The sequence below is a fragment of the Engraulis encrasicolus genome, chromosome 12 (assembly GCF_034702125.1).
Source record: "Engraulis encrasicolus isolate BLACKSEA-1 chromosome 12, IST_EnEncr_1.0, whole genome shotgun sequence".
NCBI lineage: Eukaryota > Metazoa > Chordata > Actinopteri > Clupeiformes > Engraulidae > Engraulis > Engraulis encrasicolus.
This window is the reverse complement of record NC_085868.1, coordinates 44,798,408-44,811,783: the sequence shown is the minus strand read 5'-3', so window position 1 is coordinate 44,811,783 and position 13,376 is coordinate 44,798,408. Positions and strand designations below refer to the sequence as shown.

The 13,376-nt window shown below is 42.1% G+C and overlaps 1 protein-coding gene across 1 annotated transcript; it reads right to left on the bottom strand.

Moving 5' to 3' along the window:
- Window positions 1-7,846: 7,846 nt before the first annotated feature.
- On the bottom strand, window positions 7,847-10,304 carry LOC134460310 (SLIT and NTRK-like protein 1). The gene has a single exon (XM_063212749.1). The coding sequence runs from the start codon at window positions 10,302-10,304 to the stop codon at window positions 8,250-8,252; it is 2,055 nt and encodes a 684-aa protein (XP_063068819.1). The 3' UTR covers window positions 7,847-8,249.
- Between the last annotated feature and the right edge of the window lie 3,072 nt (window positions 10,305-13,376).

Sequence of the window (13,376 nt, the reverse complement as noted above, 5' to 3'; positions counted from 1 at the left end):
AGAGATGGGGAACACAAGGGTTAGAGTTTCTTTCTGAAAGGGGCAACTCACTCACTGAGTCACTCGCTATGTTGGTCTGGCACACAGACACTGTTTTGGACAGCAGGCCACGAAACAAAATGAAAAAACACTACAAGAAAAAGAGATACAGAACATAAGGGCTATAAATAAATTAAACAAAGTTCAACGAAGGTCCCATTGAAAAAAAAAATCAAAGAAAACAGTTAAGGAAAAAAAGAATAGCAGATGACGATGAGTATGCCTCGTTTCATATCAAATTCCTAATTAACAGGCAGGTTTTTCCATCAAGCTTTTTACCATTCTGACTTCCACACAAGAGTCATGTTACATGCTGAAATATACACATTTTGATCCTTCATAATCAATGCCTCTGTTGTTTTGAAATGGTACAAGACTTTGAAGTTTCACACAGAAGCACAGGGGACGGTAACCTTGGCCCACTTCGGTTCAGGACTTTGACCATCAAAGCTAATTATAAAACTCAATATCAGACACAGGGGCAGGCAGGAGTTCTTGAGGTTTCCTCTGGGCCTTGGCCAACTGTGCTTGAGCAGAGCAAAACGAGTGTAGAGAGGAGGCGAATAGAAAGGGAAAGAGAAAAGAGAAAAAAAGAGGAGGAGGGAAAATAAATGGTGTGCCAGTACCTTAGGTTCTAAATTCCCCCATTTTGGCATGTGGCATGTGGTGAGGCGTGATTTGTGGTGTACGCAGGTGTACTGTATTATGGTCTGGGTATTTCTGTGAGAGTAAAAAGAGAGGGGTGAACAAGCCATGCAGTAATGGGATGTGTGTGTGTGTGTGTGTGTGTGTGTGTGTGTGTGTGTGTGTGTGTGTGTGTGTGTGTGTGTGTGTGTGTGTGTGTGTGTGTGTGTGTGTGTGTGTGTGTGTGTGTGTGTGTGTGTGTGTGTGTGTGCGTGCGCGTGCGTATGGGTATACGTGTGCGTATATGCACATATATGTGTGTGTGTGTGTGTGCGTGTGGTCTGTCTGTCTGTCTGTCTGTCTGTCTGTCTGTCTGTCTGTCTGTCTGTCTGTCTGTTTGTGTATAGGGGGGCTGGGTTGGACTTGAAAGGTAGGCAATGGTGGCGATTCTCTAAAACAAAGAAATGGCGATTACTAAATAAACAAATTCAGTCATTGTGTAAAAGGGTTTGGGGATGTGGACGTCCTATATGCTCCCCGGAGTCCACAACTATAATAGTAAACCTGAAGTGAGCTCTGCATCATTCTGCATGGCAAGAAGAATGAGCAATTCTGAAGACAGACTTCATCACATTAAGCCCCTGGCAGCGGAGGTTCTGTGTTTTGTTCCCAACCCTTGGCTGCTCGCTTCTTCACAATCCGCCACCTCCCCAGCTCCTCCTTCTCGTGTATGACATGACATAGACTATTCCTTGTCATCACTTTTTCTTTTACTTCAGACGTGTAAAAGTTTGATGTTTTACCTGACATGTTTCGACGGTATGACTTCTGTCATCATCAGAGGGTGAAGACGGATGAAGACGGAAGTCATACCGTCAAAACATGTCAGGTAAAACAGTGGTTCTTAACCTGGGGTGCGGGCACCCCCTGGGGGTGCGCCAGAGATTCCAGGGGGTGCACGGAATTTTGTTTGTGTAGAGGTTGTGACCAAAATTATACTTGCAAACATTATAATTAGGCCAAATTAAGTCCAAATTAAACACGTTTTGGTTCCCATTTCAAGTCATTCAGGTACTGATTCATGTCTCAAGCAAGAATCATTGTAATGAATCACTCATTTATCATTCTTTAGTGCATATACACATGTAGAAGTGTGTGTTGGGGGTGCGCGACTTGTCTTCGGCACAGGTAAGGGGGTGCGCTAAGAAAAAAACGTTAAGAACCACTGAGGTAAAACATCAAACTTTTACACGTCTGAAGTAAAAGAAACTTTAAGAGTGATTTTAACAGTTAGACATAATGAACCTTGTACATGTATTCCTTGTCATGTTGCCTGCTCTATTCATGAGCAAATCATTTGCTCTCCTAATCTTAAATTGGGTGAGCATTCCCTATGTTGCTACTGTCCACCTGGGTCGCTGCTGTCCATGGTGCTGAAGTAGCCTGAGAACACCCATACTGCCTTTAGTTCTACACAATCATTTCGATCTGAAAGACAGTATGGGGACTATGACTCATAACGGACAAGATCATGGTCCCTGTCTCTGTCCAATCAGAGAGCAGGACGGGTGCGTCATAATGGCCAAGCATTCCGACCTTTACAGTGTCTCTGTCCAATCAGAGAGCAGGGCAGTGTCATAATAGCCAAGTATTCTGTCCCCTACGGAATTTACAGTAGACAGGTCCCCAGACCTAATCTCACATGTGATTTGGTCTGGTGGTAACCAGGCAAGTGCTGATGGAAAACCAGGGGACTCCATTGAACAGAGCCATACCTCCTAATCTAATTCATAACTATTCAACAACAAAAACAAAAATTGATTCAGAATTTCTTGTCTTGTGTCTCTTGATTATAATTGATCTGACAAGGGGGGACAGACTTTGGCCATAAGTAGATTATGGATGAAAAAGAAATGCAGCAAAAGTAGACTATGGATGAAAAAGAAATGCGGCAAAAGCTGTAAAGTGAAATGGGTCTTGGTACAAGAGAACTTTTCCACCACATGAGCAGAAAGGGTGTCGCTGATCATTAAACACATTTTCTGTGCTACTGAAGCCTGCAGGACTTCAGTGTCCACCACTTAAAAGATACGGCTACAGTCTGTATCGCTCTTAGTAGGCTAGAGCAAAAATGTGCACTGGTGCTGTCATAACGTAAAATATAACTAGCAAAGAAAATACATTGCATAATTCTGCCTGACAAAATGCCAATGGTTATGTTATTTCAGATGGTAATAATAGCAGGACATTCGTCACCGCCTTGAGTCACAATGATTGTGTGGTTTGTAGCATAATGCTATTTTTGATTTTGTTTTGTTTTTTTTCTGCTCTCACTCATACCTGAAAATAACCACTGCACAATGACTGACTGGTTGCCAAAAAAGCAGAGAGAGAGAGAGAGAGAGAGAGAGAGAGAGAGAGAGAGAGAGAGAGAGAGAGAGAGAGAGAGAGAGAGAGAGAGAGAGAGAGAGAGAGAGAGAGAGAGAGAGAATGACCTACATTCAAGAAAATAAAAGACACGTCAGTCCTGCTTGTGGTGCTTGAAGAGAGCCAGAACGATGCAAACGTACACAACGTACTGTAGAAAACACTGGTTAGCTGCTTCAGCTGAGTCATGAACCTTGATTATATGAGTACCCATGAATCCATTGTTGAGTACAATACAGTGAATAAAAACTACCGTTTTCAATGGGCATTTTATGTCCCTAATAGGGAGATATAAAGCACAACAGTATAGCCTACAGTACATTAAATGGCCATTTTATGAGCCAACAAAAAACTCATGTTGTGGATTTTTCTTTTCTTTTTTAGTCGTGACAGTGACTGTGAAGGGTTTGGTGTTATTCAAGTGGCACTGTTAGAGACCATACCCCATCTCCAAGACAACAGACTGATCAAGTGTCCCTTCTCCAAAACAACAGACATCCTTGGAATGATCGGGTGGGTATACTAAGAAGCTTGCCTGGGAACTCCCATACTGCCTTTAGTTCTACACAATCGTTCAGATCTGAAATACATCTCACTTGTGATTAGGTCTGGTGGTAACCAGGCAACTAAGAAGCTGGTTCAGTACTAAACAGAGGTGGAAAGAGTACTAAAATATTGTACTCAAGTACAAGTACTGTTACTCTGTTGAAAATGTACTCAAGTACGAGTAAATTTACCAGTCAAAAAATCTACTCAAGTAAAAGTAAAAAGTAAATAATTTAAAATGTACTTTGAGTAAAAGTAAAAAGTTACTTTTTAACAATCAGCGTTTTCTGCCTCTAGATGTGCAAGGAATGCACTGGGTTAGAGAAAGAACAGCTAATGTTGATCTCCTTTGAGTTAAGTGAATCTCCATCGTCAGCCTCCATGTCAGCCATCATCGTTTGAGTGAGAGACAGGTCGCACACGCCAACTCTTTATAAACTAGGGTAGGATTCTAGAGGTTTTTTTTTTTTTTACTCAGTAACGCTTGTGCTGTAAAATGTACCGAAGTACATTACTCAAAAGAAAATGTACTTAAGTAAAAGTAAAATTACAAATTTTAAAAAGTAGTTTAAAAAGTACAAGTACACAAAAAAGCTACTCAATTACAGTAACGTGAGTAAAGTAATTAGTTACTTTCCACCTCTGGTACTAAATCAGGTTAAGTTACTCTTAGAGGTAAATCAGTTGATAAAAGAGCATGGAATCCTCATTTTCCTAACTACATGAGGCCTGCAGGTTTATCTATTTGCAGGTTTACCACTTCCAGTACACAGTAAATTCTGCAGTGCTCATTTAACACTTAGAGAGTTAATTTGACATCATTTGGACTCAAATGAACTCTCTAAGTGTTGAAGTAACACTGCAACATTTACTGTGTAGGTTCACTAACCCAAGCTCATCACTTAACCATGTTCTTGGTATACACATGGATGACATGGATTACAACAATGGGAAAAAAATGCACATCCCTAATCAGTCTATATGTCCTGACTAAATGAAGCCAGCAGGTTTATCTGTTAGCAGGTTTACCACTTCCAGGTTCACTAACCCAGGCTTATCACTTAACCATGGTCTTACTATACCCCCCAGATTCTGACATGGATTGCACACCGATGGGGAAAAAATGCACTTCCCCAATCAGTCTATATCAGTGTTGCCAGATGGAAAATGCTGAATTATCGTACCAAAACATCAAAATGATGCTTTTGGGGAGGAAATTATCGTACAAGACCCAAAATGTTGTTTCAAGGCATCTAAATGAACTGAATCACACCTCTGAAATTATCGTATATCATGTTTTTTGGATCGTACAGACAAAATGGACAAAATTATGTTACAAACACGACAATTATCGTACATCTGGCAACACTGGTCTATATGTCCTGACACATACAGAGTGGCTTTTGCTGAATTCTGTGAAAGGACAACAGTAGGCTACAGCAGAGTACAGTACAGTAGAGTACAGTAGTGTGCTTACATATCCAGCATATGTTGAAGCTTGTATGCCATGCCCTCTCTATCAGTCGTCCACGCCCTTGTCTCTGCCTCTGCGTTTATTAACTTGACAGCAGAGCTGCGCACACCGCGGTGACTTCAGTGTGTGGGGCTCGCTCGCAGGCAACGTTTTCCTCGCTCCCCTTTTTAATTCCGTACCATCAGCAGCACTCGTGCCGCACGCAGTGCAGCATGCATTTCAGCCATTTTCAGAGTCACAACATGAATTAGTGTTTTGCAAAAAGCCATGGGTTTTTGAACCTCATGTACCCGCAACACACTCGCTCTCACGCATGCATGCATACACGCACGCACGCACACAAACACACACACACACACACACACACACACACACACACACACACACACACACACACACACACACACACACACACACACACACACAGCTCATGTATGATAAATATTCATAATAAATATTGCAGGACAAAAACCCCTTCAACCGTTTTCAACCATCAGCATATACACACCAGGGCAAAGGGATCACACAGTAAAAAATAAAAAAAATAAAAATCCCCCTTAAAAATGAGCCTTTTTTTTACTCAACCTCAACCACAGTTTATTTAACAAAATATAGGCAGGTCGAATGTAGCAAAGCATAGAAATGTCAATTCTGTGACATTATCATCGAGAATGCTGCGACAATACTTTTGATGAGCTGTGGCATCATCACCCCTTTCCACAGTAAAGACAGATAATTATCTCCTCTTTCGTGATAAGCAGTCAGCCTGGAATGACGGGCAGCCAATAGAAAAAAAGGACGTTGTCACATAAATAAAAGATCAGAAGGTCACTGTTCAATTTTATGGCAGGGACGTATGTGTGTGTGTGTGTTATAGTGTGTGTGTGTGTGTGTGTGTGTGTGTGTGTGTGTGTGTGTGTGTGTGTGTGTGTGTGTGTGTGTGTGTGTGTGTGTGTGTGTGTGTGTGTGTGTGTGTGTTTGTGTGTGTTTGTGTGTGTGTGTGTGGTGTGTGTGTGGTGTGGGTGTGTGTGTGTTTTCCCAGATAAACTGGATGATTTTTTTCAGCTGTTTTAACAGCTATTGAATAGTGTCCTTGTTATGTTTCCTGCTTGAAGATTAACGAAAACGCTTTTGAAAAAGTAAAGGTCATCCAGACCGCTCCCCAACCAATGGGACTGCACGGTAAATTTTGTAGTGTTAATGCATCATTTAGAGAATCAAATGTAAACAACCATAGAGTTGATTCTACTACTCTCTAAGTGTTGAATTAACATCACAGAATGTACTCTTTTGACCACAGTGAAGCCCATCGTCTATGCCTTCAAGTACTACCAGTCACCCTTATTAACGTTCAACAGGCCCCAACCCAATGGTGGCCGCCATTTTATACTTTACATAACTGTAGACATATCTGCATTCATCATTGACATGTGTTGCTCTCCAAACATCTGAGGAATCAACAAAACAAAAAATACTAAAAAGTACAAAATAAAGTCCTGGATGTCTCCAAAGCAGGCTGGTCATATTCTTACAAAGAAAAAAAAAACATGTCTATATACCACTGTCATCAAACTGAAAATGCAGAACAAGTGAATAACATTTGTGAGTTATCAGAGACTATTCTTGATGATACTTTTCATCTCTATACATGTATTTGCAAAATGTCATCTTAAAAATACTGGACGACGCATGTCTTGACAATTCTCTCGCATAATGCTGGCGCAGATCCAGGTGATTTTTACGCACGTACCCATCGTCCATGCATTTTTTTTGTTCGTGCCATGTCGTAGGTTTTTACGGCACCTCAGTGCTCCCCTTGCTCTCATCATTGTCTGAACAGGTGGAGATACAACAGCGACACCTTCAGTAGGATTTATCCACAGTGGCGCTTCCCCTCTCCACATCTGCCTAGGGCGGCACGCGTCAAATACAGGGGAGTTCCATTTGACGTGCCTCGTATCTGTATGTCTTTTACATATATACACCTCTTTTTCTACATGAAGGACATGTTAGTTATAAAATGTCATTTTATCTCGACATATCTGGACGAAATAGATGGCTTTACAAAAGCTCACAATAGTTAAAGTGAATAATAGGCTTAGAAGGGGGAAACACTTCTTTATGGACATAAAAAAGTATTCTAATTGCACCCAGTACTGGTAACGTTTACCTAATCCTTATTCTGCTGCACATACCGAAACATTGGTTTAAATCGAAAACACTTCTGAAAAATAGGCCATTACAAAACTGCGTCTCTCTCTCTCTCTCTCTCTCTCTTTCAGTCAAACAATGCTCTTTCCCCGGTGATACCACCCAACCGAGTCACAAACCTTTTGTGGCTACATTAACTTTGCAGCATAAGCACTGGAGTGACGTTAGGTCATGCTTATCTGCATCTCATATATCTGAATGTCAACAATTGGCACACCATAAGATAACACATTTTACATTCATAAGGAGGTGACTCAGCAGATAAACAAAGTCTGCAAAAAGTATAAATAATCCTGATATCAATCAACAATGAAATGATAAACAGAAATAACATGCATGTACAATTTGTTCCTATAGCCTATCTTTTCCCCTTTCTGTTCCATCTTGGTAACTGAATAAAACAACAAATACAAACTGCGTTTGTCACAAAAAATAGAGAAATGGCACTTTGAATATATTCATATATAGTTTTATATTTATATATATTTATATTGATAACACGAAAGAAGGTTCGAGTTTGTTTCTTTGTAACTATGGTATGGATCCCAGTGTGTGTTGAGACCATGCGAATCATGCAGATATGATACAGTTTTTATTTACATTACATTCATGCTCGTGCACCATTTCCAAGTCCTCCTCTCTCAGATGTTCGGTCTGATTGCGGCAAATGTCTGAACTGGGTAGTGGGAGGGTATCTTTACATATATTACACAGTTCTGTAGCAGGTGCTAGTTGACAACTACAGTCAACTGAAGAACACAAAAAATAGGCTATTTCCGACAGAAGCGACTAAGAAGCTTTGCAGTAGGTGATGCGTCTTTCCCGCTAGTCGTTTCTGTTTTTTAACGGAACGCAGTTCATTTGCGCAATTCTTTACTTTGTATTCCAGTTTGTGCTGTCTTTACGCACGCCAAAGCAGCATATTAGGCTACTTGTCGGAAAGAGAGTGAGCTCCACAGTCGTAATTCCTATGCGGTGCGTCTGCGTTGAATCCACTATGCCAGTAAGCTGAACTGTCGCATACAGTCTGTAAAGAATTTATCTCTGATGCTGAGGAGTTGCCATCTCTTCGCTTTGAACGCTTACGATTCCGCAAGATAAACACAAGCATCCCCACGACAGTGAATGCCGATGTGACAAACACCAGCAGCAAACCTGGCACCAGAACAGAGATGGACACTCTGCTGGGTTCCAGATAGTTGTTGGGCCTGGTCCCTGTGTCTACAGACAAAGTGCTGTTTTTGGAGTGGGCAGTGGGCAAGACGTCTTTGAGACGTGGGCACAATAATTCATTTCTAATGTAGCGAAAATCCCGCGAAAAAGACTCCGGAGGGGATTCGCATTTTAGATCACTAACGATGACGTCCGGGCCAAGCTTAACGGCCCACTGTTTAAATGGAACAATCTTGCACGAGCAATCCCATGGGTTCCCATGCAAATCAATTTGAATAATTGAATTGAGTTGATCTAAAACACCAGACACGGGGATGTATGTCAGATAATTGTTATGCAGGCTGATTTTAGACAATGCCACCCCCTGAAACACATCCACAGGTAGTGATTTCAGCAAGTTGTTGTTGAGGAAGAGGACCCTCAGGATTGGCATAGGGTTAAAAGCGCCAGGCGTGATGAGTTGTATGTTATTATATTCCAAACTGAGATATTCCAGATTCTGCAGTCCCACGAACATTTCTGCCATGAGTGTATCCAAGTAATTTTTGTCCATATACAGCCACCTTAGCTCAGTGAGGTTTTGAAACGTGCCATTTTCTATGGTTTTGATGTTATTTTCTCCCAGACTAAGCACTGTGAGACTGGTGTAGCCTCTGAGGTGGTTCTTTTTCACAGTGTGGATGTTGTTGTCACGCAGATCAAGCTCATGCGCCATAAGGGGTTTGGGTTTTAAATTGGCCACGCTCTCTATTCTCTTGCCCTCGCAGTTGACCCCGAGTCCTTGTCTGATTCCGATCAGTTTGCAGCTGCATGACTGGGGACAGGATGCATTGGACAGCTGGTCCCTCTCGCCCGGCCCCGTTGCCATAGCAGTGGGTTTCGTTTTCAGCTGCCAGTTTCGCCTATTTCCCGGAGTTTCGGACTCCGTGTCACCGCCGGTTTTATAAGACGTTGGATCGGGTCCAGACTCGGGGTCCTCGTCATGGGTGGGAGGCGCAACCATGCCCGAGTCTACCCCACTTCCAGGGCACAGGTCTGCCTGTGATGTCTCGTTTAAGTCCTTTCCCTGCAGTCGTGTCGGTGCCTCGCAGAGGACACTCCCGATGAGAGCATTCTGTGGGATATTCTCGAGCCATTCCTTTAGAGACACTAGGTCACAGTCACAGTCCCACGGGTTGTCCTCCAATAAAACCTCTACTATGCCAGGTATTTGTTCTAGTATTCCCTCATAAGGCAACGTTTTTATTCGATTCCCCCGCAAGTCGAGGTGCGTAATGGGCACATGTTGAAACACGTTCAACGGGAGTGCAGTTATAAGGTTGTCGTTTAGGATCAGAACTTCAAGCTTACTCAAGTCCCTGAACACAGCTGGGTCAATGTCTCTCAGCAGATTAAAATCCGCTTGTAGGTATTCCAGATCGTCTAAACCAAGGAATGTGTTCTTTTTAAAAGAGCGTATTTTGTTGTTGTTTATGTGCAGCCGTTTGACAAGCTGCAGTCCTAGAAAAGCGCCAGGGACAATGTCGTGCAAGCCGTTGTTCTCCAAATGTAAGCTGACAGCATTGTAAAAGTTAGCAAACTCATTGGGGAACAGTCTGGACAAGGAATTCCCGTGGAGTAATAAATGGTAAAACTGGGAGCTCGGACCAGTCAAATGATGGAGATTCGTAAAGCTCCTCTTTTCACAGTCAATGTGCAAATCGCCTTCTATTGCGTTGCAGGAGCAGATCTGCTCCTTACAAACGTCCCTTGTAACATTTCCAATAGCAACACAAAGAGCCGCCTTCAGCAACACAATCCAAAGAAGCATTTTCAATACGAACAATTCATCCCCGATTTCAAGACATGAATGCAATCATTGAGTGGATGTTTGTCTATGATTCCAGAAGATTCACCACTCTTAAAAAGCGTATCGACAGTCCGTAATTATATCCATTTTAATACAGCTCGCTGTGTCCAGGCGTAGGCTGGTAAAAAACTGACCATAAGATGCATCAGCCGAAGTGAATCCTTTTGTTCAATCCCCCATCAAGATTTTTGAAAACGACACAAAGCAATAATGCCTTACTTCACCCATCATACATTTGGCGTAAGGTTTGCGAGGACTGACCTTGCAATTTTACAAATCCGTGATTTTCTTACGGTGCGACGCATGCAGCGAGGTGCTGTTCTCTCCCCCTTGGTGCTGAATTCACACCCGAAGATTTAATGCTGGTCACAATGCATCGCGAAAAAGATAGGCTACCTCACAATCCTCACATCCTTCGGTTTCTTCTCGTCTCCCCTCTACTGTCTTTTTCCTTTTTTGAATTACGAAGACGGTAACCAACAGACTCTGTTCGTTCCAGCCTGGTGCTCACTGGAAGATCTGACACCCTCTGCTGAGCTGCAATGGCAAAAATCCATCGGGTGAGGGAATGCTGAAGAAAAAAAAAATCAATCCACATACAGGGCAAGTGTTAAAATGTTCACATTAAAAGCCGTCGATATGTTTAGACTGTGAGTCTTATTCTCTCTCAGCAGTTTGGGATTTCAGAGGTTATGTTTCCGATTAGATTCCCCATCCAACTCTATTGCCAATCTGATACACTGAAGTGTTTGTTTCGAGTTGCCTTTTCAAAGTAAACCGCATAGCGCACTGCCAATCTCTAAGACATTCCCTCTTCGTATGAAGGTTACAACAACCTCGTTTGGTGTCTTCAAAACGCATGTTCCAGAGGATGTAGAGGGTAGTTCAATCGCAGTAGTTTTGGCACACAGGTGTTGCTTTGTAGGCTATAGGCTGATTCGTTCGAAAGGAATCCGCAGTTGAATGCGGTAAAATAATTAACTACATGCCGCGGCTGCAACAATCCTGCCCACGAAAGAATCCTACTTCGATTAATGTTCCAACACAGGCTGCGTCAAGGGCATATATGTAAACTATGCGCGCATACGTCACCACTTTAAATGGAAAAAAAGCTTTAAAAGAACATACTATGGATTGTGGACGTTCAGATTTATATCTTTTCAACTATCGTCCAGACATTGGCTCTCTTTTTCCAGAGTCGTTTGCTTTATGTGTGGTTACGCAGCTTTTTATTTTATCATGCAGCTTTCTCATGGCAGTATAATATGTGAGACCGAAGTGCATGCGTGGCGTCTGTGGGAAACTAGGTGCCTGGAATGCAAATGTGTGCCTTCTCGTTACCTACCCAAACTACAGCTTTTTCATTATGGCAAAGTCTGAATGATTTGCCTTGCCTGGGCTGAACATTCGTTTTTGATCTGTCTATTTTTTGTTTCCTGGCGTTCGTTAGACTGCAGACTCCGACTTTATCCACAACCGAGATACCACCCCCACCCCTCTCCCCAAACATCCTTAATGAGCCTTTCTCAAAAATGGGCAGTGGGCGTTCAGTCGTGTGCCTGCAGTTCTCCCCCTTTTTATCTGATGATAAAGTGATTTTGTGTCTATTAAATGGACTAAAACAACAAAGCCATAACCACAGTAATGAGTTACTCTGCTGTTTTTTGGGTCTGGCGATGCCAATTATTCTAGAACAAGGCCACGGAAGAAAATAAAAAACAACAGTCACAATAGCATCAAAATATGTAAAATACAGTATACCAGACCAGTACAGAAGTAATGGATTTGTTGATTTGAAAAAAAATAAAAATATATATATATATATATATCGCCTACAGCAGGCCTTCATAAGACAAGCAAACAAGTCAGGCATAAGGTATAATAGGGCTACTTCTCTTACAGTAAAGACATGACATTTAGGTTTTGATAAGTCCAGTATTAAACATGCCATCCCAAGTTAAGTTAAGGTCGAATGATCTGTAACATACTCAGGGGCAACAGGTTTAACAGCCTCCAATGCAACAAGAACATGTCCACGACTGCCAAGAGAAACCTCAAGTTGCATAATGCACACTGTAAACCCAGACATCAAATGTACTTACCAAGACTAATTAAAATGCACTAAAAAATAGAAGTTTGATGGCATTTCTGAAGAATACTGAGTATTGACAACTTATTTGAGGAAATAGTTGTTCAGATGAATATGTTTTAGTTGAATGGATTAAATTCATAAGTTTTGGTTATGACCCCGCCTCTTTTTCTTCAGGCTGCACCAACTGGCCTCTACCCAGATGTGGGCAGTTGAATGTATTCCTGCAGTGTGTTTCATGTTAACAGATCGTTTCAAATTTCAACTGACAATATGGCCACGCTGCAGCATCCAATTTTAAATCAGAATATTGCCACCTAGTAAAATTAGGCTATCTTGTGAAGTGCCATTGCACAATTGAAAGTCAAATGCTGCATGACATAATTGACATTGCCTACCATCAACCAGGAACAATGGTAGTGCCCAATCAACCTGTCAATTAGTACCTGCCCTCACTTGAGTACATAGGACTGTTACAAGTTCATTGAATTACTACCTGCAGCTGCCACATGCCTGATTACTCTGGTCACATGGTTAACTTTCACCTCTATAAAAAACTCAGACTGTCACAATGCTTGAGTTGCTTGCCTAAATGACTGGTTCGCTGGCTCTCTGTCCGGCTTGTTGGTTAGTGAGCTAACTGACCGACCAACTGACTGTTTGTTGGCCAGCTGGTTGGCTGGCTAACTGACTCTTTTGGTTGACTGTATGGCTGGTTTGTTAGCTGGCTAGCCATACAACTGACTTGTTTGTTGGTTAGTTGGCTGACTAACTGAGTGTTAGTTGGTTAGCCGGCTCTTTGGCTGGCTAGCTGACAACTGACTCTTTTGGTTGGCTGGTGGACTGGTTTGTTGGCTGGCTAGGTATTTAGTTGGTAGTGAGTATTGTGGTAGCAGGTATCCTTTTTGGTGTGTTGCTTACTTGACATTTCAGGATTGTCTAAT

Excerpts from the sequence above, each read along its gene's own strand:
- LOC134460310 (XM_063212749.1), bottom strand. The coding sequence starts at position 10,304 with ATGCTTCTTTGGATTGTGTTGCTGAAGGCGGCTCTTTGTGTTGCTATT.